This window comes from Lissotriton vulgaris, chromosome 3_1, assembly GCF_964263255.1.
Source record: "Lissotriton vulgaris chromosome 3_1, aLisVul1.2, whole genome shotgun sequence".
NCBI lineage: Eukaryota > Metazoa > Chordata > Amphibia > Caudata > Salamandridae > Lissotriton > Lissotriton vulgaris.
In genome coordinates, this window is record NC_141689.1 from 1390751439 (window position 1) to 1390776622 (window position 25184).

At 46.2% G+C, this 25184-nt stretch overlaps 1 protein-coding gene across 1 annotated transcript in view; it reads right to left on the reverse strand.

Moving 5' to 3' along the window:
• Nucleotides 1-25184, reverse strand: part of TRMT10B (tRNA methyltransferase 10B) — a 313279-nt gene that overhangs the window by 201456 nt on the left and 86639 nt on the right. Inside the window, exon 3 of the mRNA XM_086963206.1 lies at nucleotides 9231-9355. Coding sequence (XP_086819332.1) covers nucleotides 9231-9355 — 125 coding nt within the window. The remainder of the gene's footprint in view (nucleotides 1-9230; nucleotides 9356-25184) is intronic.

Sequence of the window (25184 nt, forward strand, 5' to 3'; positions counted from 1 at the left end):
ATGGGGCTTGTCTGTCCATGCCTTCCTCTCTATCTTCCAGAGGGGTTTGTACTGAAGACAAAGGAAATCTGGACAGGCTTTGCTGTTTTTGTGGATTTTTGGTGGAATTTCTAGCTGAAGTACTGGACAGTGTAGCCTTTTATAGGCTGCATTATAGGTCTTTAAATTCTCTCTTAAGTGTCTGTGCAGTTCTGCATTTTTTCGACACTTTAGAGATTATTTTTGATTGCTCCGGGGTCCACGCACATGGGCGGGACTATTCACTAGATTATGACTATAACAGAGATTCCCCTACTACAGAATCTGGGTCTCGTCGGGCTCTGGGCTCAGGCTCCAGCAGGAGGCAGCGGCACAGCAGACGTCGAGTTGCTGGATGGTGCTTGTATTCACAGGGTGGTCACTCCTTGGCCACAAGGGAGATGCTCTTCAGTCTTCTGTGCAGCAGAATGTCGAAGTCCAGTTTTCTTCTTAGTTTCAAGTCGAGTTCAGGATGATCTGAAGTCCTGGGACACAGCTCCTACTCTTATTCTCAATCTGGGGGCCGGATCACCTACTAGGTCCCTCCTCTGGGTGGGACCAGGAAGGGGGGCGGTTACACCCCCTTTCCTTTGTCCAGCTCCGCGCCAGGACTGGGGCTGGAAAGCCCCAGCACCGGTTTGGACTGGCTTATGTACGGGGACACCTTGTGTGCCCCGGGCATGTCTCATTCTATTCAGCCCTGTCCTACCCAATACACAAAATCCTGTCTGGGGTGGTGCTCGCACCTCCCAAGGCAGGAAACCCTTTGTCCAAGCCTCCCTTGCTGGAAGGACTCCCAGCAGCAGGAGGTCAAACTTGTGTCTGTGGTGGCAGCATCCATTTTGTGATGCTGAGGCTCGAGTTTAACTTTAACCGGGGTTCAGGTTATGTACATGTCGTGTCCCTCTAGAAGGGTGGAATGCTACCCCCGTCGCCAGAATTGGCGAGGGGGTAGTATCCCAATTCGTATGACACCTTACTCGACATGTTTTGATAAAGCCAAACCAAAGTTAGCAAATAACCGCGAGGATTATAATGCACTTAAGAGTATATGGTATGGCAATATCCCGAAACAGCTACGGGAGTTGTTCCCGACAGCTGCAGACGGGCTCAGCTCGTGCCAGAGCACCATCTCACATGAAACCAAGCACTCTGCCTCCAGGATTGTTGAGGCCTTCCATAGGAGTGGCTTATAGGTTAACATGTGTCCAGGTAGGTTTAGATATAGGGAGACTATATCTAAGTAAGAGGTGATTACACCAACTTACCCCAGCTGAGTGATCAGCCAGTTGTGTCAAATAGGGAGGCCAGGCCAGGGGTGGCACAATACATGCTGCAGCCCCTGGTAGGCCTTGGATACACCTATGCCCTGGGTACCTGGGGTACACTGTTACAGGGGCCTATAAGGTGAACCAGTTCCAATTTGTAATGCACCTAGAGTGCATTGGCATTAATTTAGAGAGAGAACAGCAGGCTGTGGGTCTGATTAGCAGGCCCACAGCCACATTAAGTCATAAACCAGTGAAGCAAAAAGCAAACATTTGGGGTGACCATAGGATAGCAGACCCTACTCTCCTACACAACCCCCCCCCCCCAAAATGCAGGGACATTAGAATAACCTTGACCAGTTGTGTCTTCATGTTCTAAGTGGAAGTACCTGAAGAGACCATCTGCATTACCATGGTCAGTCCCTGGGCGGTGCTCCACTGTAAAGTCCATCCCCTGTAGAGAAATGGACCACCTGAGTAGTTTGGGGTTTTCACCCTTCATCTGATTAAGCCATAAGAGGGACTTATGGTCGGTCTGAATCTTGAAGTGAGTGCCAAACAAGTAAGGTCTCAACTTCTTCAGGGCCCACACCACAGCAAAGGCCTCCCTCTCAATAGCTGACCAACGTTTCTCTCTGGGGGTCAGCCTTCTGCTAATAAAAGCAATGGCTGGTCTTGACCATCTACATTGAGTTGTGAAAGCACAGCTCCCACTCCCAACTCAGAAGCATCTGTTTGGACAATGAACTCTCTTGAGTAGTCAGGACTCTTCAGGATAGGTGCAGAGCACATGGCCTTCTTCAGGTCATCAAATGCCTTTTGACAGTTTACTGTCCACTGAACCTTTTTGGGCATCTTCTTGGATGTCAGATCATTAAGAGGAGTCACAATGGACCCATAGTTCTTAACAAACATCCTGTAGTACCCAGTCAGGCCCAAGAAAGCTCTGACCTGAGTCTGGTAGTTGGAGGGGACCAGTCCTTTATGGTCTGGATCTTACTCTCCAGTAGTTGAACTTGGCCTCCACCTACAAGGTGGCCCAAGTATACAACCTTACTCTGCCCTATCTGGCACTTTGTAGCCTTGATAGTGAGGCCTGCCTTTTGCAGAGCCCTAAGCACTTCCTTCAGGTGGACCAGGTGATACTCCCAGGTGGAGCTGAAGACAGCAATATCATCCAGATAAGCTGCGCAAAAGTCATCCAACCCAGTAAGGACTTGATTCACCAACCTTTGGAAGGTGGCAGGTGCATTTTTCAAACCAAAGGGCATCACCACAAATTGGTAATGACCTCCTGGGGTAGAAAATGCAGTTTTGGCTTTGGATTCCTCAGCTAACCTGATTTGCCAATAGCCAGCTGTCAGATCAAATGTGCTCAAATATTTGGCAGAAGCCAATTTGTCAATGAGCTCATCTGCCCTTGGAATAGGGCGTGCATCTGTCCTGGTGACAGCATTGAGTCCTCTGTAAACTACACAGAACCTCATCTCTCTCTTGCCATCTTTGGTGTGAGGTTTGGGGACCAGAACCACTGGGCTAGCCCTGGGGCTCTCTGAAGGCTCACTAACACCTAATTCCACCATCTTTTGAACCTCAGTCTTTATACTGTCCCTGACATGGTCAGGTTGCCTGTAAATCTTGCTTTTCACAGGAAGACTGTCACCAGTGTCCACCACATGGGTACACCAGTTAGTCTGACTGGGTGTCAAGGAGAACATATGTCTATATGACTGTAAAACTTGTCTGCAGTCATTTTGCTGATGTTCAGTGAGGCTGCCAAACTAAGGCCACACCATCAACTGAGCCATCTTCAGGGTTCTGAGTTAACAGGTCTGGGAGATGGTCACTCTCTTCCTCCTGCCCCTCATCTGTAGCCATGAGCAAGCCCATGTCTGCCCTGTCAACATATGCCTTCAATCTGTTGACATGGAGCACCCTCTTTGGGCTCCTGGGAGTTCCTAGGTCCACCAAGTAGGTAACCTCTCCCTTCTTTTCAACAATTGTATGAGGTCCAGACCATTTGTCCTGGAGTGCTGCTGGGGCCACTGGCTCCAACACCCATACTTTCTGTCCAGGCTGGTACTCAGTCAAGACAGCCTTTTGGTCATGCCAAGCTTTCTATAATTCTTGGCTAGCCTCAAGGTTTTTGGATGCCTTCTCCATATACTCAGCCATCCTGGAGCGGAGACCAAGCACATAGTCCACTATGTCTTGTTTAGGCTTTTTGAGAGGTAACTTCCATCCTTCCTTCACCAGACATAGGGGTCCTCTTACAGGGTGCCCAAACAACAATTCAAAGGGGCTGAAGCCAACCCCTTTTGTGGGACCTCTCTGTAAGCAAACAGAAGGCAGGGTAGAAGGATGTCCCATCTCCGCCTGAGCTTTTCAGGTAATCCTTTGATCATACCCTTTAGGGTTTTGTTGAATCTCTCAACACGCCCATTACACTGTGGATGATAAGGAGTGGTGAACTTGTAGTTGACACCACATTCCTTCCACATAGCTGTTAAGTATCCTGACATGAAGTTGGCACCTCTATCAGATACTACCTCCTTAGGAAACCCCACTCTAGAAAAAACTCCAAGTAAGGCCCTGGCCACAACAGGAGCTGTTGTGGTCCTAAGGGGAATTGCCTCTGGGTACCTGGTGGCATGGTCCACCACCACCAGTATGAATCTGTGCCCAGATGCTGTAGGGGGATCCATTGGACCTACAATATCAATCCACACTCTTTCAAAGGGAACCCCCACCACAGGTAGTGGTATCAGGGGGGGCCTTTGTTGTGCCACCTGCTTTACCACTGGCCTGGCAGGTTACACGGGAGCGACAAAACTCCTTGGTGTCTTCAGACATGTGAGGCCAGTGAAAGTGAGGGACAAGCCTGTCCCAAGTCTTATTCTGGCCTAGGTGTCCTGCTAAAGGAATATCATGGGCCAAGGTTAGAAGGAAGCCCCTAAATTGCAGAGGTATAACCAACCTCCTGGTGGTACCAGGCTTGGGGTCTCTACCCTCTGAATAAAGGAGCCCATCATCCCAATATACTTTATGGGTACCTTGAGCATTCCCAGCAGCCTCAGCAGCAGCCTGCTGTCTGAGGGGTTCAAGGGAAGGACAGGTTAACTGAGCCTGCCCCAGGTCTGCCCTAGAAGGCCCCCCTGTCCCCAGAAACTCAACCTGATCAGGTTCAAGTTCTTCAGGGACAGTTCCTTCAGGGATCTCAAGATCATCTTTCTGTGAAGGCTGATCCTCACTTGTAGGCAGGTGGGAAGGCACAGTCTTTGCCCTCCTGTTCTTCTTCTTGGAAGGTGCTTGGTCCATTGTTCCAGGATCCAAGACCTGAGGTTCAGAGAGGCACTTTTTGGCCTGTGACCTGGTCACAGCAAGGACATGTGATGATATCCCTAACATCTCTGCATGAGTCCTGTACTCAACTTCTGACCATAGAGAGCTCTCCAGGTCATTGCCCAACAAACATTTAACTGGGAGATCAGCACTAACCACAACTCTTTTTAGGCCAGTTACCCCTCCCCAGGAGAAATTAACAATTGCCACACTATGTGTAGTAGTGACATTGCTGGCATTGGTCACCAGGTAATTATCATCTGGTATGTATTGTCCGGGGTCCACAAAGCTAGGTGTCACCATAGTGACACTGGCACATGTGTCCCTGTATGCTTGAGCCACTTTTTCATTAATCAAAGGTGTCTGTCTGTACTTGCCCAGATTACTGGGACTTATAGTAGGGGTCAAATCTATGTCCCCATCACAAATCAGAACAGCCTGTGTGGGGGTTCTGACTAAGCCAGAATCTCCCTCAGTTCCCAAGGTGATACCTACTACCCCCTTAGTTTGTGGACCAACACTGCCAACTGTACTAGTGGGTGCAGGTGCCTTAGGGGCTGCAGTGTTGGGGGATCCACCCTTTTTACACTCACTGGTCCAGTGAGAGGTGTTTTTACATGTACTACACCATGGTTTTCTTTGACCTTCTTTCTTCTTCTTCTTCTTGGAAGTTTGGGACCCACCCTCTGTATTAGTTGGGGGCCCTGTTGAAGACTTCTGGTCTTTAGCTTTCTGCTCTCCACCCTTCTGGTCTGTTTTCATTTGGACACCACCCTGGTTCTGGTTCTTTTGCTTAACCCTGGTTCTAACCCATTTGTCTGCCCTCTTTCCCAATTCTTGGGGAGAGGTCAGATCTGAGTCAACCAAGTGTTGATGCAACTGCTGGTTTTGACAATTATTTAAAATGTGTTCTCTCATAAGCAAATTGTACAATCCTTCATAGTCTGTAACCTTACTTCCCAGCAACCATCCCTCCAGAGCCTTAGTGGCACATTCAACAAATTCAGACCAGTCCTGAGTCTGTGTCTTCTGGGTCTCTCTGAACATTAACCTGTACTGTTCAGTAGTTAAGCCTAACCCACCAATCAGAGCACTCTTCAGGACCAGGTAGTTTCTAGAATCCCCATCACTAACTGTGAGGAGTCTGTCTCGGCCTCTACCTTCAAAGGAGAGCCACAAGATTGCTGCTCCCTGCTCCTGAGGGATCTGCTGTACTCTGCAGGCTCTCTCAAGTGCCGTCATCCATTTGTGGGTATCATCCCCAGCTTTGTAGGGGGGCACAATCTTACTCAGGTTTCTATTGTCATAGGACCTGTCTTTATCCTTAGGGATAATGCTGCCACCAGTGGATCATAATCCACCCTCTCTAGGCTGTCTTGCTCTAGCAAGTTTCTCTTGGGCCAGGGCAACTTCCAGTTCCCTCTTCTGGATCCTAAGCTCAGCCTCTCTCATGTTGGCTTCATGTTACCTTCTCTGAGGGCTAGTCATCCCCCTTCTGGAGTGACCATGAGAACCTCTAGAAGCTTGGGAGGTGTTAGATTGCCCTGAGTGATTCCTCCTCCTCCTGTGCTCCTGGTTAAGTCCACTTGGGGGTCTGAGTGGGTTTAACCCTGACGCAGTCCCAAATAGGCTTAAGTTAGCCATGCTAAGCCCTCTGGCTGGCCCCTGACTATTTCTGCCATCGTCTGAATCACTGCTCTCCCCTTCTGTCTCCTCTTCTTCCTCCTCCTCCTCAGGCTGAGTATCCCCAGTGACTTGGTCTTCTTCATCTATCTGGACAACAGGGACAGGGGGGGGGGGGGGGGGGGGGGTCAGTATTATCATCTTCAGTGGGAGAGCCTCCTTCAGCATTCCCTGTGGGGTCTGCTTTAGAGGTCTTTAGAGCTTCAGACTGGTCTAAAAGCTCTCTGAGGTGGTCTGTGGTAGGGGTTGGACCCGTCTTGAGACCTCTTAAGGTACAGAGTTGCCTCAGTTCTTTAAAGTTTAACATAGCAAATGTGGATGGTGCCCTTGGAGGGTCACTCTCAACAGGGGCAGGTCCAGTGGACCCCTCTGCTCCAGATACAGATATTGCTCTAGTGTGGGTTGATATGTTGCAATCTACCTACACTGGTGTTTACCTACTAAACCTATCTAGTAGTTATAGTCAGGGTGTGCTACTCCCTATCCTCTACAACAACTAAGTTCAGTAGAACTTAAGTATACTAGTCTTGTTGTATATGTACCTAGCAGGTACCTGTATGATCTTTCAAATTATACTCTCAAAGATTGTAATGGTAAAACAACAGCAAGCTCAAATCCCAACCGCTGCTCACCAATGTGAGAAGTTGGCCTGGTATATGATGCTCACTAGTTCTAGTGATCACCTTGTACCATGCCAAGCAGTCCTTATGATGATTGGTTGTAAGTCAACCTTATAGACCAGCTATCCTAGTAGCATGGACAAAGCAGTCTTAGGCTAAATTCTGTAAAGGCATGTGAAGCAAGCTGTTTTACCATATACAATCCCCTTGAATACCAAATGAAAGGACACCACACAGATATATATTGAAAATATATATATATATATATTTATTTACTACAAATATCCCCTATACTCTTTATTAGCACAGAAGCAAATGCGTTAAAACAAAACACAGTTTAAATATACAAAAGTAGCACAATATGGATGAGCCCTAGGGGCCACCTAAACCATATACTAAAATAGTGGTATAAGTACCACGAATCAAAAAGGAAGTAGGCCTAGGGCCTGGGGAATCGCTGGAGCTGTTCGGGACTAGCAGTGACAAAGTCAGGAAAGGCCCGCAGGACTCGGGTGCAGCGCTTAAAGCACACGCATGCACCAATGCAAAGTCAATGGTGCGTAAAAGTTACAAAGTTACTGAAAAGGGAACCTTCCGGATGACCTAAAACCTAGCAACTTGGAACATAGACTCTAGAGGTGTATTGCTACACAGGAGCACCGGAGTGCCAGGGTTACCTCACCCACAGGAAACGGGTGCATATGTCTCAAAGTGTGTCGGGTTTCGTCGCGCTGGTCTATGGAGCATGTAGATGAAGATGCTGCAGGCAGGTCGTCATGGAGAGTGCCGGTGGATCCAAGGGTGGATCTGAAGAGGTGAAGACCTGAAAGCAGAGGGGACAATGTTCAAAGTCACTAGCCAGTGACTACCGTGGAACCAGGATGGAACCAGGCGATGTCCGGTGCAAACAGGCTAAGAGGTGAAGATTGTCTCTGCAGCCACGTGGACACGAAGAGGTCGAGGACGTCCAGGCGTCGGTCACGAGCTGTCCCACGAAGGCTCTAGCTGATGGTGGTGTCGGCTTCTTGATCGGAGCAAACAGGCCTTGGCTAATGCAAGCCACGTAGGAGACGATGCAAGCTTCTCACTCGGACCAGCAAGGTCAGAGGGGGTGCTCCTTTTTACAGGAGCGAGGGCCAGTCTGGAGCAACCAGACCAGCGGTGTAAATGTCGGATTTCGTCGCCAAGATAGCCACTAGCCAACGGACTAGTAACCGGGATGGCGCGTCGAGTGGCAAAATGCAAAAGCGCCCCACGCAGATCGTGGAGATGCTGGGGGGCTGATCTTCGGTGCAGATGCTGCTCGGTGGTGGGGCTTCTCAAACCCCAAAGCACAGCATCGAGGGTGCCTCGGGTGCCTCGGGTGCTGCGCAGTCAGCTTCTCGTGGATCTTTCGAGATGGCCGGTCCCACGTCTCTCGGTGCCTCCACGGGTCTCTTCTTTTCAGGGACTGTGGATCGGGATCTGAGATGTCTGGGAGTCTGGGTCTCATCAGGTTCTGGGCTCCGGCAGGAGGCGGCAGCAAAGCAGACATCGAGTTGCTGGATGGTGCCTGTATTCACAGGATGGTCACTCCTTGGCCACAGGGGAGATGCTCTTCAGTCTTCTGTGCAGCAGAATGTCAAAGTCCAGTTTTCTTCTTAGTTTCAAGTCGAGTACAGGATGATCTGAAGTCCTGGGACACAGCTCCTACTCTTATTCTCAATCTGGGGGCCGGATCACCTGCTAGGTCCCTCCTCTGGGTGGGACCAGGAAGGGGGGCGGTTACACCCCCTTTCCTTTGTGTAACCTCTCTTTTCACATTTCTGAGCTGGAGTCATTCACCCATGTTTTGAGTTTGCACAGATGACTAGTAAAAAAATTATCTCAGTAGAATTTTAACCCCTTGCATGCTTCGGACGGCTCCCGGCCGTCATGCGTCAAGGTGGTCGTGCGCGGAGGACGGCCGGGGGCCGTCCGAATCTCACCCACTATTTAAATCACCCGCACAGCGCAAAAATGTGCGCAGCACGCAAGGGGTTAAGGATGCAGTATAATGTTTACTGTACGCCACAACACAAACAAAAACAAATTTGACTTACATCATTGGGCAAAATAGGTTTTCCTTCCAACATGGTTTGCGAAATATGAACATCAGATAAAAAACATCAGATATAACTCAACCAGAACAGGTAATACTTAATTTTAAATCGCAACTTGATTTATTAAAAATGTTTGAGAAATCTACATTATTATAGAAAGAAAATGATGACTGGGAAAGCCTGAAATCACAATGTTATAAATTTTTAGAACAATTTACCTTTTTAGTCATGTGATCCGTCATGCTTAAATCCAAGCATAGTTTTGGCCCAGAATCCTTTGCTAGTAAGAGGCGCTCTTTAGTCAGAGCTTTCAAAAAACGTTTGCTGTGTCTGAAGGGGTTGCCTGAAATACAATTGGATAAATACTTTATTTTAAAATTATCTATGTAGTAAGTGCCATATAAAAGTACCTATCCCAGGCATTTATAAAAATAATTTTTATACACGATAATTTTGAAGAAACATCAATAAACTAAGAAAAAAACTTCAGTAGGGGTGGGAAACTGCAGTCATAAAAATCTTTGAGGTACTGTATAGTTTTAAGCCATCAAATAATTGAGTGTCCATAGGACTATACAGTTGGTGAAATAAGTAGTTTATAAAATGACATGTCGACAGAGATGCACAGAAAACATAATACTTGTATTTTATGGAGCAAGTCTTCAAAGTCGGGATATATGCATAAGATTAACCACAGATTTTTATTGGGGGGGCTGCTGCTAAAATTAGGATGAAACCCCAAAAGCATCCACTGTAACTCTCTACCAGGCAGGTTTTTGTTAATAAGAAGTGAATGTGGCTGTTCCTTTCTTTTTGGAAGCCTAACATTCGAAGGAAACAACTATACATCCACACCTCAAACACTCAAATGAATTGCATATTTCCCTATACTAATTCCCACTAATCATGTTTGGGTTCAGGAGTAGAGTGCTACTCACCAAAAAGCGTGTCAACACCTCATCAGGGGTAGAAAGCGCTATATCAATGCAAACCTTTTCCCTCTTCTATCCCTCCACTATCCTTCTCAATCCAAATAACTGATTAACATATCCACCACACAAATTACTTTCATATTTCACTATACTAATCACCACTAATCCTTTATGGGTTCCTCGTCAGGGGTAGTAACCGCTAGATAAATGCAATTACAATACAATACATTATAATTTTACCTGGGTCAAAATAAAAAGAAGATGTTGTCACTCCACCGGGTTAAAATATTAGAAAGTATTACCAACTTAGACAGTAAGCTTTGGTTGATCTGACACATACATATACAAACCATAGCCGTAGGCGTGAAGCTATTGCTTCCATGCCATGTAACTTTAATATCACATCTACACGCTGTAGGTAGGTAGATATCTGACTATATAGTTACCCCAACTTTTTGCCTAGTGTTTTGCTGGTTTTCAACTTAGTTGGCCTGGGATCCTGCTATTCAGGGCCCCAGGCTATCTGCTCTCCCTATAAAGTGGACTCCATGTACTTTAGGTACATACCTGATTGGGTATTGGGTCACCTTTGTGAGCCCCTGTATAGTGTACCATAGGTACCCAGGGCAAAGGTGTATCCAAGGCCCACCAGAGGCTGCAGCATGTATTATGCCACCCCTGGCTGGCCATCCAAACTGACACCACAGGCTGATCCCTCAGCTTGGGTAAGGTGGTGTAATCACCCCTTACTTAGATATAGTATATCTACATCTACCTTATATATAGACACATAGTAACCTATAAGTCACTCTTATGGCAGGCCTTAACAATCCTGGAGGCAGAGTGCTTGGTTTTATGTGAGAGGGTGCCCTAGCATGAGCTGAGCCCCTCTGCAGCTTTCGGAACCATCTCCTTATAGCTGTTCTATGATATAGCCATACCATATAATCTTAAGTGCATTATAATCCTCGCGGTTAATGCTAACTTTGGTTTGGCTTTATCAAAACATGTCGTGTAAGGTGTCAAACACTTTGGAATACTACCCCCACACCAGTTCTGGTGGTGGAGGTAGCATTCCACCCCTCTAGAGGGAAAAGACATATATGTTCCTGCTTTACCCGGTTAAAGTTAAACAGAGCCCCAGCATCACAAAATGGATGCTGCTGCCACAGACACAAGTCTGACCTCCTGCTGCTGGGGAAAACTCCAGCAAGGGAGGACTGGACAATAGGTTTCCTGTCGAGGGAGGTGCTAGCACCTCCCCAGACAGCCTGTAGTGTATTGGGGCAGGGTGGGTTGAATGGAAAGATGCTTTTCCAGACACTGCCTCGGGCACACTAGGTGCTCCATGCATAGCCCAGTTCAAACCAGTTGCTGGGGCACTCCAGCCCCGCTCTGGCGCGAAACTGGACAAAGGGAAAGGGGTGTAACCACCCCTTCCCAGGGCCACCCATAGGAGGGACCTAGCAGGTAATTCAGCCTATTTTTTTAGTATAAAGATAGGAGCTGTGTCCACAGACTTTAGATTATCCTGGAACGAAACTCTGATACGAAATTCTTGGACCTTCGACGTTCTATCTTGACTAGAAGACTGAAGACATCTCCCTTGTGGTCAAGGAGTGACCAGCCTGTGCAAACAGGCACCACCAGTAACTTGCCGGTCTGCTTTGACAACGCTCCCGCCGGAACCCGAAGACTCAGCGAAACAGGAACTGGACTCTCAGACTTCTTTGACTCCGACCCACATCCACAGCAAAGCTGAGACCCGTGGCAGACACGAGAGACGAGGGACCGGACACCCTGGACATCTGCATTTTGCTAACAGTGCAACTACCGAGGCACCCTCGCAGTTGTGCATTGGGGTACGAGAAGCCCCAGACCCGAGCGCCATTTGCACCGAAGCTCAGCCCTCCACACTCCACGAGTGCCGCGTGGGGCCCGCTCTTGCATTTCAGCTCAACGCGTCTTCCTGGTTGCTAGCCCGTTGGCTAGTGAGCCATCCAAAGACGAACCTTTGAAACTAAACTGCTTTCCTGGTTGCTCCAGGCTTGCTCCAGCTTCCCTGCAAAGGAGAAGCCCCTCAGACCTTGCTGGTCTGACCCAAAGCCAATCTTCACTTCCTGCGTGGATTGCGTTTGCCAAGGCTTGTTGTGTCTAATCCGGATACCAACACCCCAGTCAACTACATCCTTCGAGGGACAGCTTCACCTCTTCACCTGAGATCATTGCGAAATCGCCTGGTTACTTCCTGGTTACTGGCTAGTGACCCAGACTCTGTCCCCTCTGCTTTCAGGTTCTTCACTTCTTCGATCCACCCTTGGATGCACCCGGACACTCTTCCTCTGGTCGCCTGCAGCACTTCTTTTGCAGATCTCCATTGAAAGAATCGACGAAACCCGACACAAAAAGACACCTATGCACCCGGCATCCCTGGGTGAGGTAACTCAAGTACTCCGGTGCTCCCGGGGGAATTGACTCTCCAAGTGTCCTAGTTTAAAGGGGTTTTGTCGTAGTCCATGCGGAAGGGCTTTTAATCAGTAACTTTGTAACTTCTTTGTTCTCCATTATAAGTCAATGGTAACTCGCGACTGTGTTTAGACACTGCACGCGTCTCCCGTGGGTCTCCTACTTCCTAATCTTTGGTTGTTTAGTGTAGCCCCAGCGATTCCCTGGCCTAGGCCTATTCACTATTCCTGAAGTCGTTCTTATACCACCTACTTAGTATATGGTTTGTGAGGCCCCTAGGGCAAAACTGTATTTGTGCAACTTATCGTATGCTAATTGAGTAACTTGTGATGTACTTCGATCTCTGACCTCATAAAGAGTTCAGAGGGGTTGTGTTAGAAATAAATACATATATATTTGATATATACCTTGTGTGGCTTCCTTTCATTTGGTATTCAAGGGATTATAATTGGTAAAACAGCTTGGTTCACAAGCTATCTGAGGTCTTAGCCTAAGACTGCTGGTCCATGCTACCACTAGGATAGCTTGTCTATAAGGTTGACTTTACAACCACCATCAATAAGTGTCGTGTAGACTGGTGCAAGGTGCCCACTAGAATAGTGGACATCATATGCCAGGCTAACTTTTCACACACGCGTCACACAATCACCATAGACAGATATTTGGTAGTCACATAAACAATGATTTCTGATATGAGGAAACTGAAAGTCCTCAATATAGTGTGACACAGATCTAGGAATAGCGTCTCCAAATTCATACACAGTAGGTTGTTGTGAAAAATCTCCGGTACATCGGCACCAATATGTGTATACAATACATTAATAAATAGTGAAGGATAGTGCAACATAAAAGGAAAAGAAAAAAGAATTGACGCTATGCGAATCGTCAAATCAATCAAACACCAGTATTAAATACAATAATAAATATTGTTTATTCATTAATTTTATTTATATCAAGTGAATATGTTGGCTTGCATTGCTTAAAATCTATAACACTTTGTTGGTATTTACACTGTCACAATTAAAAAAATAATGAATAGAAATGCACTGAGTATTTCTTCCAAAAAATGGATAAACCAAAACAATGTCTTTACTCTATTGTATTGTATTGTAATTGCATTTATATAGCGCTTACTACCCCTGACGAGGCGTCAAAGCGCTTTTTCGGAGAGTAGCACGCTACTCAGGAACCCATAGAGGATTAGTGTTGAATTACTATAGTGAAACATGCAAGTACATTTTAAGTGGTGGATAGGTTAGTCAGTTATTTGGATTCGGAATGATAGCAGAAGGATAGAGGAGGACAAAGGTTTGTATTTATATAGTGCTTGTTGACGCACGCTATTCAGGAAGCCTACAAAGGATTAGTGGTGAATTAATATGGTGAAATATGAAATAATTTCAGTGGTGGATATTAGTCAGTTACTTGGAGTGAGATGGATAGCGGAGGGATAAAAGGGGAAGAAAGATTTGCATTCATATAGCACTTGTTACCCCTGATGGTTGTTGAATTGCTTTTCTGGCGAGTAGCATGCCACTCCGGAACCCATAAAGGATTACTGTTGAAAATTAGTATAGTAAAAATAAAAGAAAAAATATCAAGTAATTGGAGTAGTGGATATGTTATTTAGTTATTTGGGTAGTATATTAGTATAGTTTAATATGGAATTTGAGAAGTGTACATGTTAGTCTGTTAATTTCGATTGAAAAGGATAGTAGAGGGATAGTCGAGTGAAAGATTTATTTTAATTTTTTTAGGGCTTAGTAATAGGAGGCGGCTTTTGGATGAGTAAAAATGAGTTTTGGAGGGGAGGACTCAGAGGAAAGAGTTTAAAAAGGTTTGTTTTAGGGGCTTGGTATAGTAAAAGAGGTGTCAGATGATGCAAGGCGGGGTAGAGTAGGAGAGAGTCTAGAAAGGGTTATTTTGACAATTATAGTAGTGGTATGGGGTTTGGGATAAATGAGAGAGTGGATGTAGAGGATATATTGATAGATGTATAGGTTGAGAGATAGGGTAGTGCATTGGAAGGAGTAGTAGAAGAAGTTTGAGATGAGTCAGAAGGTTGGGCTAGAAGATATATTGAGCTAAGTATAGGCTGAGAAATAGGGTAGTGCATTGGAAATGCTAAATTAGAAGAAAGTGATAAATGTATAGATCCATAATTTTATTGAAAATATATAGATACATAAAGGAGGTAAGTATATGTAGCTTAAAGATATTGATAGAGGCACAGGATGAGAAATAGGGTAGTGCATTGAATATGATTTTTCAGGAGATAAGTAACACACACAGATCCAAGTACATGGAAGGTACATAGATGCACAATGGAAGTATGTACATGTAGACCAAAGATGATTTTTATTTATTTATTATTATTATTTTACACCTCAATAACATAATTATTTTACAGGTTTATACAAAGTAATACACAAAGATAGGTACATATCTATAGTGAACAAAATGCTTGTATACAGAGGGATATGCTGTAAATGTCTGTTTGCACATGGTGCTTATGTGGGGAAGAGTCAAATCTTGAGTAGTTTTCTGAAGATAAGGTGGTTGTCGGTGGACCTTATGTTGGGGTTTACAGAGTTCCATAGTTTGACTGCTTGAACAGAGAAGGATGTGCCACCCATGTTTTTTTCCTTTATGGTGGGATTTTGAGGCAAGATGCTCCTTTAGAGAGGAGGTTCCTTTGTTGAATGTGTTTGGTGATTTTATTCCTAATGAAGAGGGTCCCACTCCATGTATTGCTTTGTGGGTGATACAAAGCAGCTTGAATGTGGATCTTCTGGCAACCGGTAACCAATGCAGGGCTTTCAAGGCAGGGGAGATGTGGTCTTGCGGTTTGATATGCAAGAGTAGTCTGGCAGCCAAGTTCTGAATCTGTTGTAGTCATTTCATGGTCGTTAAAGGTGATCCGTGGTAGAGGCTATAGGCGTAATCGAGTTTGGACAGAACAAGGGAGATGGTAGCTTGGACCTTGTGTGGAAATTCCAAATGAGGGAAAATTTGTCGCAGCGTTTTTATAGTAGCAAAGCTTGATCTTGCTAGTTTATCCACTTGGGCATTCATCGACAGCTTGAAGTCCATGGTCATTCCGAAGTTTCTTACTTCCTTCGGTACTTCAGGCAGGGATCCCTGTTCATCAGGCCATGCGGTAAGCGGGTTGTAATGTTTCCAATCACAACACGTGCGTATTTGTTTTTGAAGCATTCAATTTGAGATGGCTCCAGGTCATCCACTGATCCACAGCTCTGAGACAGCTGAAAAGTGGTGATTTTCCAATGTCTTTGGGGCATTCCAGTTGAAGGAGTATTTGCGTGTCATCTGCATAGTTAAAGCACGTGAGGTGAAATGTATTGAACAGTACTGGTAATGTCTTCATGTAGATGTTGAAAAGCATGGGCGAGATGATAGAACCTTGAGGGACCACTGCTTTTGTGAAGTATGGTTTGGACGAGAAAGGTGGGGTATGGATGACATTAGTTCTGTTTCGAAGGAAGGACGCTATCCAGTCTAGAGCAGTTCCCTCTATGCCGGCTTCATACAGTCTTTGTTTCAGAGTGTCATGGTCAACCGTGTCAAAGGCAGCCGAGAGGTCCAAGAGGAGTAGCGCAGAAACCCCATTGTGGTCAACTGTATTCTTTAGGTCATCCCAGATGGCAAGGAGGTCAGATTCAGTGCCTCTTCCTGGACGGAATCCTGTTTGGAAGTCTGAAAGTATGTCATTCTCTTCAATGAATTGTGACATCTGGACCAACGCTGCTCTTTCTATCAGTTTGCCCAGGAATGCTCCATTTGTAATGGGTCTGTAGTTGTCAGGGTTCAGCCGGTCCAAGTTTGTTTTCTTCAGTAAAGGGCGTATGTATGACTTTTTGAGTTCTTCTGGAAATATTCCAGTAGTTAAGGAATCATTGAGGATTTTTCTTACTGGAGTGGCAGCAGAGGTTGTTAAAAGAATTGGTTTGAAAGTTTGTGGCAGACAGGGATCAGAAGGGCTGCCGACAGGCCTGCTTGCTTTGACCAGGTCCATAAATTCATCATGTGAAATGTGTTGGACGGAACGGAGAAGCTTGATTAGAGCATTCTTGGATTGTTATTTTGTACAAGGGTTAGTGCTGGTGCTTTGTTTCTGTTTTAAGTACGATTCCAATGAGTCTACTTTGTCTGTGTAATGATTTGCCCGTTTGTCTGTGAAATCTTGAGTAACAGGATGAGTTCCTTCTAGGCAATTTGGTTTGCAAAATTCATTGAGTATTTTATAGAATTCTTTATTTGCACATTTAGCGTTTTGAATTCTGTCTGAATAGTACCTTTTCTTAACTTTTTAGATAGCAGACTTGTATAATCTGTTAATTTTCTGTAGGTGAAGTTTGTCTTGTTTGGCGTTTGTTTTGAGCCAGGTACGTTGCAGCTTTCTAATTTGTTGTTTTATGTCTTTTATTTCTATGTTTCTGCAAGGCGCTTTTTTTTCTTTTGTTCTGTTGTGTGGTTTTGAGTGGTATCAGGATGTCAAAAGCTTCCTGTAGCGGCTCATATAGATTTTGAACAGAGTTTATGCTTTCCAGATTTGTACTGGATGTTAGTTGCGTTTTCAAGTGTTACAAATTGAGTTTGTTCCACGGCCGATAGGTGGATGGATGTAAGATAGTTTTAGGTGAGTCTCTTAGCGTTGTTTTATATTGGAAGGCAAGCAAGTGGTGGTCTGACCATGGTAAAAGGTAACTAGTTCAGCATTTGTAACAAGCATTTACAATGCAATGGTCTCAGCATTGTTAAAGTTAGAGCTATTGGCATTGCTCATGACATTATTTTTATTTATGTTTTTGTTTTTAAAACATAAATAAATGGCATTGTCATTTACAATGCCAATAGCTTAATCGCTCGCAAATGCAAGACCTATTGCTTTTGCACCCACACAGAGCCACCCACACACACATACAGAGCCACCCACACAGAGTCATACACACAGAGCCACCCACACACACAGAGCCACCTACACACAGAGCCACCTACACACACACACACAGAGCCACCTACACACACACACAGAGCTACCTACACACACAGAGACACCTACAAAAAAGCTAGCCACACAGACAGAGCCCCACACACAGAGACAGAGCCCCATACACACAGACAGAGCCCCACACACACAGACAGAGCCCCGCACACACAGACAGAGCCCCGCACACACAGACAGAGCCCCGCACACACAGACAGAGCCCCGCACACACAGACAGAGCCCCGCACACACAGACAGAGACCCACACAGACAGACAGAGACCCACACACACAGCAGAGCCACACACACACAGACAGAGCCCCACACAGAGCCCCACATACAGAGCCACACACAGAGCCACTCACAGAGCCACACACAGAGCCACACACAGAGCCACACACACAAGGCAAGAAAAGCGGAACAATCAGGGGCAGAAGGCAAGAAAAACTGCACAATCAGGGGAACAGAGGCAAGAAAAATGGCACAATCAGGGGTCAGAAGGCAAGAAAAACGGCACAATCAGGGGAACAGAGGCAAGAAAAACGGCACAATCAGGGGGCAGAAGGCAAGAAAAGCAGCACAATCAGGGGGCAGAAGGCAAGAAAAGACTGGTGTCTGATTAAAATGTATACATACAAAATGAATGTCAAACTGTGAAGACGTTATGTACTTTTAAGGTAGAAACAAATGCAATACAGTTAAGCACTCACCGGAAGGCAGAATGATGCCAGTCAGTCAGTCAAAAATTCTTTATTCGATAAAATTAATATCATGAAAGACATGGTACAATCATTTTAAATAGCAAACAAAAAACATTTACAGAAATAACCAGTAAAGTTAAAACAATTCATTGTCATTATTAAAAATACAGTACATTTAAAAAAAAATTATATCACCATAAAATCGGTACCTTTAAAATCCTTTAAAACTACAAACCCTGGTACGCAAGTATATTACATAATTTTACAAAGTACATTACTCAAAGCAACTTTGAATCTGCGGTAAGCTAGTATTGTTTTTCCTTACACGAATGGCTGCCGTCAAAAAACTAGCTACAGAAAACATAATGGAAGGGCTACCCAGTTGCATTAAGTATACTAAAGCTGGTCTAACCTGAACAAAGCCCGCCTTCTTCAAGACTGGTAACAAATTTCCTTCTGCACTGTTCATAATATGTACAGAACATTACAAAATGTAGTGTGTTTTGTGATGAAAAATAATCACAAGAACAAGGGTCTGCCTTATCCGGAGTACACCAAGTACGGAAAGAGCCCAGGGTGTAATGAATTAAATTTAGGCGAAATCTTGTCAGGAGGTATCGGTGGTACCGGTTATTTACCACAAATAAGTATGGTTCAGGGCCTGAGCAGCTAACCAGCCCATAATTAGCTCTTACAAGAGGTTTTCTCAGCTCGATCTCCTCCCGCTCCAGTGTTAAGAGATCCATTAGAGCGTTTTTTGTTAGGGCGATGTCTTTTTTGGTTATTGTGTCGGGGGAGTAAAACAGGGCTGGACGGCCTATCTTCTGGAAACCCTTTTTGATATAGGTCAACCAGGCAATATTAGCAACCATCTCCAGATTTAAACAATCTTTGATAATAGTGTGGTTTAAGGTAATTTCCTCGTTAAGCCAGATTTTTAACCAATATAATAGGGGTGCTATTTTAATTTGGTCTGAGACGTATCCGATCCCCACTTCAGTGTGTGTGATAAAAGTGGGGGTTGACTGGGGGACTGAGAGGAGCCCTCTTAAGAATTTATTTTCCACCAGTTGGATTTTATTAGTCGGGGTATGGCCCCATATTTGGCATCCATACGAGGCCACGGCCAAACACTTTGCTTTATAAACCTTAATAATGGCTTCAACTGGTCTACCTCCCAGTTTTTTGGCAAACCCCATGAGGCCCGAAACACTCCTACTAAAAGCCACACTACGGCTTGTGTTTTGAGCGCGCCATGTGCCCTTTTCGTCGAATACTACCCCAGGATAGGGAAACGAGGAGACCCTACATACTACTTCATTATTACAATAAAAGCTTTTTGTTTTCCCCTTATTTTGACCCCTCCCTGCAATTAAGACCTGAGACTTTTTTGCGTTTACCTTGAGGTCAAGGTTGCCCATGAAGGTGCCAAAGGCATTCAACAGTTTTTGGAGGCCCACCCCGGTACGAGCCATGAGTACAGCGTCATCCGCGTATAGGAGAACTGGTATAACCTGAGGAATGATGCACAAAACAACCAACTGCATGAGGTATAAAAATAGCACTTCACTGGGTGAAGCCAAGTCAATCTATCTAAATAGTATGTAATTGTTTACAATCTGTTGCTGAAAGTTGCGCTGTGCACCCACCCATTCGACAACGAAAGACAAATGAAAAATATAAAGACGTGGACTGGCATAAATGTGGGAAGCTGGCAAGTGCTGTGCACTTAAGATCACATGATCTGTAAGAGGTGCCCCAAGCGTATTCACAGTCAAGCAAACGCTTCTCCTAAAAAACAAAACACACTGGCAGCTCCATCAAAAACAAAATCAGGCAGGGCAGCCAGAGAGAAGCAGTTATATGCAAGACATGCTGATTATCCAACAGAGGCAGGCAGGCATGCATTATCAGCATTCAGGCAACAACTGGCATGGCAGGATCTGCCTGGAGATAAACATCGAACCACCTCTTCGGCAACCCCCACCACATCCATGTGTATGTGGAAGGCTCTGCAACAACTCTACATACTCCATGATCCCTTGGGGGTAAGGCAGGGACATTAACTAATGATCTGCTTCCCTGGAGGAAAACAATGAGCTGCGCATACGGAAGGGGTGACCTCCTGCTCACAGCTGAATGTTAAAGTTGAATTGCGTTTAACAAAATGGGCACCCTTGTGACTGACAACAAACCTCAGGGGCGGTACGGGCAGACCAGAGTCAGGTGGGAGACCCAGAAAAAAAAGCCAGGGGCTGTCTTTTTTTCACTCCACTCACCCCTTCCCCACTAGCCAGTCACTCAGAGGCATCACTAGGGTTGGTGTCACCCAGTGCGGTAACTCATGGTGTCACCCGTGCGGTCCGCATCCATCAGTTGCTGAAGAGGAAAACACATTGATGCTTAACTGCTTTGATACCAAATGGAACAAAAATGTTCCTTAGTTGACGACCACCCTATGTTTTAAATCTCTTAAGCTAAGGTTCACGAGAATGTGAGGACGGGTAAGCGAACTAAGGGCCAGAACAAAGCAGGCAGGGAGATTCGTCGATTCCAAAGTTCAACCGGGGAACTTTGCCTTGTCCTGATTTTGCTTTGCATTCTGACACTTTATGTTATAATGGACTATATGGAACTAGAAGTCTCAGAAAGTAAAGCCAAAACTTGGACTGGTCTTGGTACTTCAAGTGGGCCTGATAATTCTCTGATCCAGATATCAGAGCTGGACCCATGCTGTGCTCAGAGGGGTGGCATTTTTACAAATTGTTTTTATATAGCGCATACTACCCCTGAAGAGGCGTAGAACGTGAAGAATTGTGACCTTGGTGTGGAGTTTGACAGGATGCTGGTCAGACCGTCCCTTTCCAATTGGCCATGTTTATTCTTTGCGTCCTGGGAATTGTAGTCCTGAATTAAAAATGGGATAAATAGGTAAAAATCCTAATATGCTAATTGGTAAAAGATATATTGGATGAACTACTCAAGCAAGCAGATGTGAAACTTGAGGACTCTGGGAGTGATATGAGTAGGGAACTGCGTATTTTATTGTACTTGGGATAGCTAACAAGATTAATTAATGTGACCGTGTGTGCTGTAACTGGTGCTCGTGTAAAATGCTCCAATACTTTCGAGATGACTTCACGGTACATACAACGGAAAAAGAAACGAACGTTATATCCCTGGCGCAAACCACCACCAAACTCTTGGCATCACTTGAGAGAAATGGGGGCTTTCTAGCAGTGTCTGTTAGAGGACAAACCAACACAGAGAACAACATTACAACTAAAACAAGACTCGCACGTTCCCCAGGCCTAGGTATATGCTTTGCATTCCGGGAACTGTAGTCTCATTCAGTCCATTTTAATCGGAATTGCAAATCCCATAAACAAAGAAACAAACCCTGGACTGGAGAGTCACTGACTCATGCCATTGGTTTTTGGTCTATGAGATAAAATAAAATAAGAAAACCTGACTTTTCGCTTTAATGGTTTTTCACGCAGTGTTTGCTGCTCATAAGATTCTGCCCTGCCAGCCTTCTAACTAAATAGTAAAACGTTGTCATCCCCGTTCAGATGGTTTCTAAGACGAACAAAGGGGCACTGCACACAAAGGGCAGCCGAAACTCTTGAAACAAGCTGTAAGGGACAAAAACATCACACCTTAAAAGACCAACAATAAATCTAAATTGACTATTAATAAACATCATTAATGAAGTCACTACCGCCTCGACGCCAGAGGGGCCTCGCTCCATTTTTTTTTTCTCCGCTGTGAACAGGATGCTCCTTTGAATGTTTTAAAGGACTCCCTGGGAATACTTTAAGCTACCGAACACATCATTGCATTTTAAATCCCAGCTCGACCCACAGACGCCTTGAGTGACCGCAGACGACTCACTCTTTCACGCTATGCTCAGTGAATGGCCTATGTTGGCGCCTTGAAACGTCCATGCTTGAGCGCTCGTTGCCACCTTCCGCGTGTCCGTGTCATGGGCTCTGAAGTCCAGACCCCCTCTATCCACGCCCTGGTGTCCAGAGTCTTTCACACGCACAGATGCACTGATGCTCAGGGCCTACGTTTTGAGGTTTTGCGGTCTCCACAGTCGGCGGCCTCTACTGGCCCAGAGAGTCTCATGGCTTATAAACCACCCCTGGACTCAGTGCAGGACACTCTTCTTCTTCAAGCACCAGGTGATGTACACGCACACCCAGAGGGCCCCACCTCGTGCCCCCGGGACACGCCCCCCATGGAGGACAGGTTGACAAGCTCTCGAGGCGCAGAGGCGACCATTGCAGCGTTCCCACACCAGACCCCCCTCACTCACCAGCGGCCGCTCGCTCCTCGGAGGAAAGGACGGCTGCTTCTGTCGGCAGCCCCGGCAGGGGGTGACGGCATCTGCTTTGGTCTTCCGGTGTCTATGGAGCTGGTGTTAATTGACACTCCTCCCGCACCTCACCGCGTCGCGCTGTTCGACGGTTCTCAGCCTTCGTTTACCTCATCAGAGCCCAGCATCCTTGATCTGAGCATGCCCAGTGCAGGCGACGCGCCGCGGCAGGACTTTCTCGATACAGTGCCGGCCAGGAAAAGAGCAGTCATCGGCACGCGGCGGAGACGCTGGCGCCGTGAGCGTGCATGCGACCATATCCGCGAGTGGCCAGCTCTTGTCGCTCCCTCTCCCATTCAGAATGCTAGGCGCGTGCCCAGCTCTTGTCTCCCTTTGTCGGCTGGAATGATTGCTATAGTTCTCTGCCGAGAACGCGCTTCGCGCGTCTCTAAGCCAAGACCTACAGATGACATCTAGGATATGTCCAGCGGTGTGTGTTGGATTGTGGACAATCTGATGCAGGTTCAATGCGTCTAGGCCGGTGATTATAGTTTTTGGATGGGTCACATTGGGTTTATCAAACTAAATGTTAAGGTCACTCAGAACGCATTAGTTGGAGTGTATTGTTATCAGGTTTGAAACTGTGTCTAGTGGTGCATCTGGGAATGTTGCCTTGCTAGGTAGAGGTCTGTAAAGGAGCAGGAAGTTACAGGAGGAAGACGGTGTAGGATTGCATCTTGTTAGAAGAGCCTCACAATTCTTTATGGAGATGTTGTCAATTTTAGTGATATGTATTGTTTGCCTGAATAAAACAGCTAGACCACCTCTTTTTTTGGCTATACGATGTTGGGTGATTGTTTGATAGCCTAGAGGAATGGCTTCATGCAGGACTGGAGCCACATCTTCTCCCAACCATGATTCGGTTATGAATAGTATGTCTGGTTTTGCATCGGTGAGAAGGTCGTAGTTGTGATGCTTGTTTTTAGAGAGGGATCGAGCATTTATTAGTAGACCGTTTAGTGAGTGGCCTTTGGTGATAGTGGGACTTTGTTTGGTAGAAGAGTGATCAGTATTGTGTGGTTTTGTAGCAGGTGTGTTTTTAGTGTTGATATTAGCTGTATTAGGTAAGCAATCGTGTAGCTGTTCTGTATCGTGTTCCTCATCCACCATGTTAAGAAGGCACTTCGATGGGTCTGCATGTGTATGTGTTGGAGATGGCGTATGAGAGTGAGCCGGAGCGCTGCGTTGTCCTCGCGGTGCAACACCGCTGTGAAGTAGACATGGGGAAGCAAAGTTGTGACGTGTGGCATGTTGCCCATATTCTTTTTGTGTGTTTAAGGCGGAAGGTGTATGAGTCAGGGGATGTGGTGCAGCATGTGGGCCATGTAGCAATGTTCCAAATTTTCCAATGTATGAGAGGCGGCCAGAAGAGAGGTGCTTTATTGCTGTATCTGTGTCAGGTGTGGTGAAAGAGTGAAAGCCTGGCACCAGAGTCCGTTCCCCTGCGTGGTCTGAAAGGTGGGTACATACTTGTATTGTGTGACGGTAAGCATTATGAGGTGTTGCGCCTCGAAGATCCCGCTGTGCTGGTGTGTGCGACATGCCCTGCCCTTGAGGAGCAGTGAAAAAGGGTGCTGATGTATATACCTCATGTAATGGATTTGGCTGTGCAGCATTGTCTGTGAGAGGAGGACGCGACGTAGAGGAGGCGGTGATGTGCCCATGAGTAGAGTGTATGCTGTGTGCAGGAGGGAACGAAGCAGAGGTGAGAGTGTTTATCCTAGACTGGTCTTCTGCAAGAGTCACAAAGTGTGGTGGTGTGCAGTGTGCGTGCCGTGCGTTAGTACCACTGTGGTAGAAGGGAGAGGAGGGTGTCCGTTGGACAACTGATGGAAGGATTACTATACACCTGTTAGTGGTAAAAGGTGGTCTGTTAGGTGTAACCACAGCAGGGAGAGTGTGTCTGAATGGGATGTAGCCATGTATGGCGTTGACTGGCGCTGTGCTAGTGATGAGTGTATTGGCCAGTGGTATAGGATAGAGTTGTGTACTGTTTGCAGGTGATGTTGGATATGTGTAGCAGTTGGGACAGTAGGGCGTGTAGATGTGGTTTGGCTGGGTCCGCAGTGCACGCCGGCACATTAATCTGTGCATAGTGTTGTGCGTGGTGTACATTTGGTGCGAGTGTGCTGCACTGCCTGTGGATGAGGATGGTGTGGGCTGGGAACCCCTAAATGAGAAAAAGGGCAGCACCTCTGGCCCTAGTCCCGACCAGTCTCAAACAGGAAACCACCCTTGTCCTCTCTGCCCTTAACAGGCTCTAACAGGAAACTGCCCTTGTCCTCTCTGCCCTTAATAGGCTCAAATAGGAAACTGCCCTTGTCCTCTCTGCCCTTAACAGGCTAAAACAGGAAACGGCCCTTGTCCTCTCCGCCCCTAGCCCCGACGCCCCGGCCGAGACGCCCCAAGCCTGGCCCTCTTTATAGCCCTAGGAATCAGGTGACCCCTTTAGCCAATGGGAACCCCAGCCCTAACACTATCCAATCACAACACTAGCCCTACAATCTGGAACCAATGGGAGACCAGGACCCCACAGCCAATCTTAGCCCTAGTCCAAGCACCCAATCAGTTCAAAAACCCTGATCTCTACGTCCAATAAAGGCCCCAGCCCTACCAGTAGTCCCAAAACAAGTCCATGCAACCAATGGCACAGGTAGCCCCAGTCCCTACCTCCAACAGAAAGC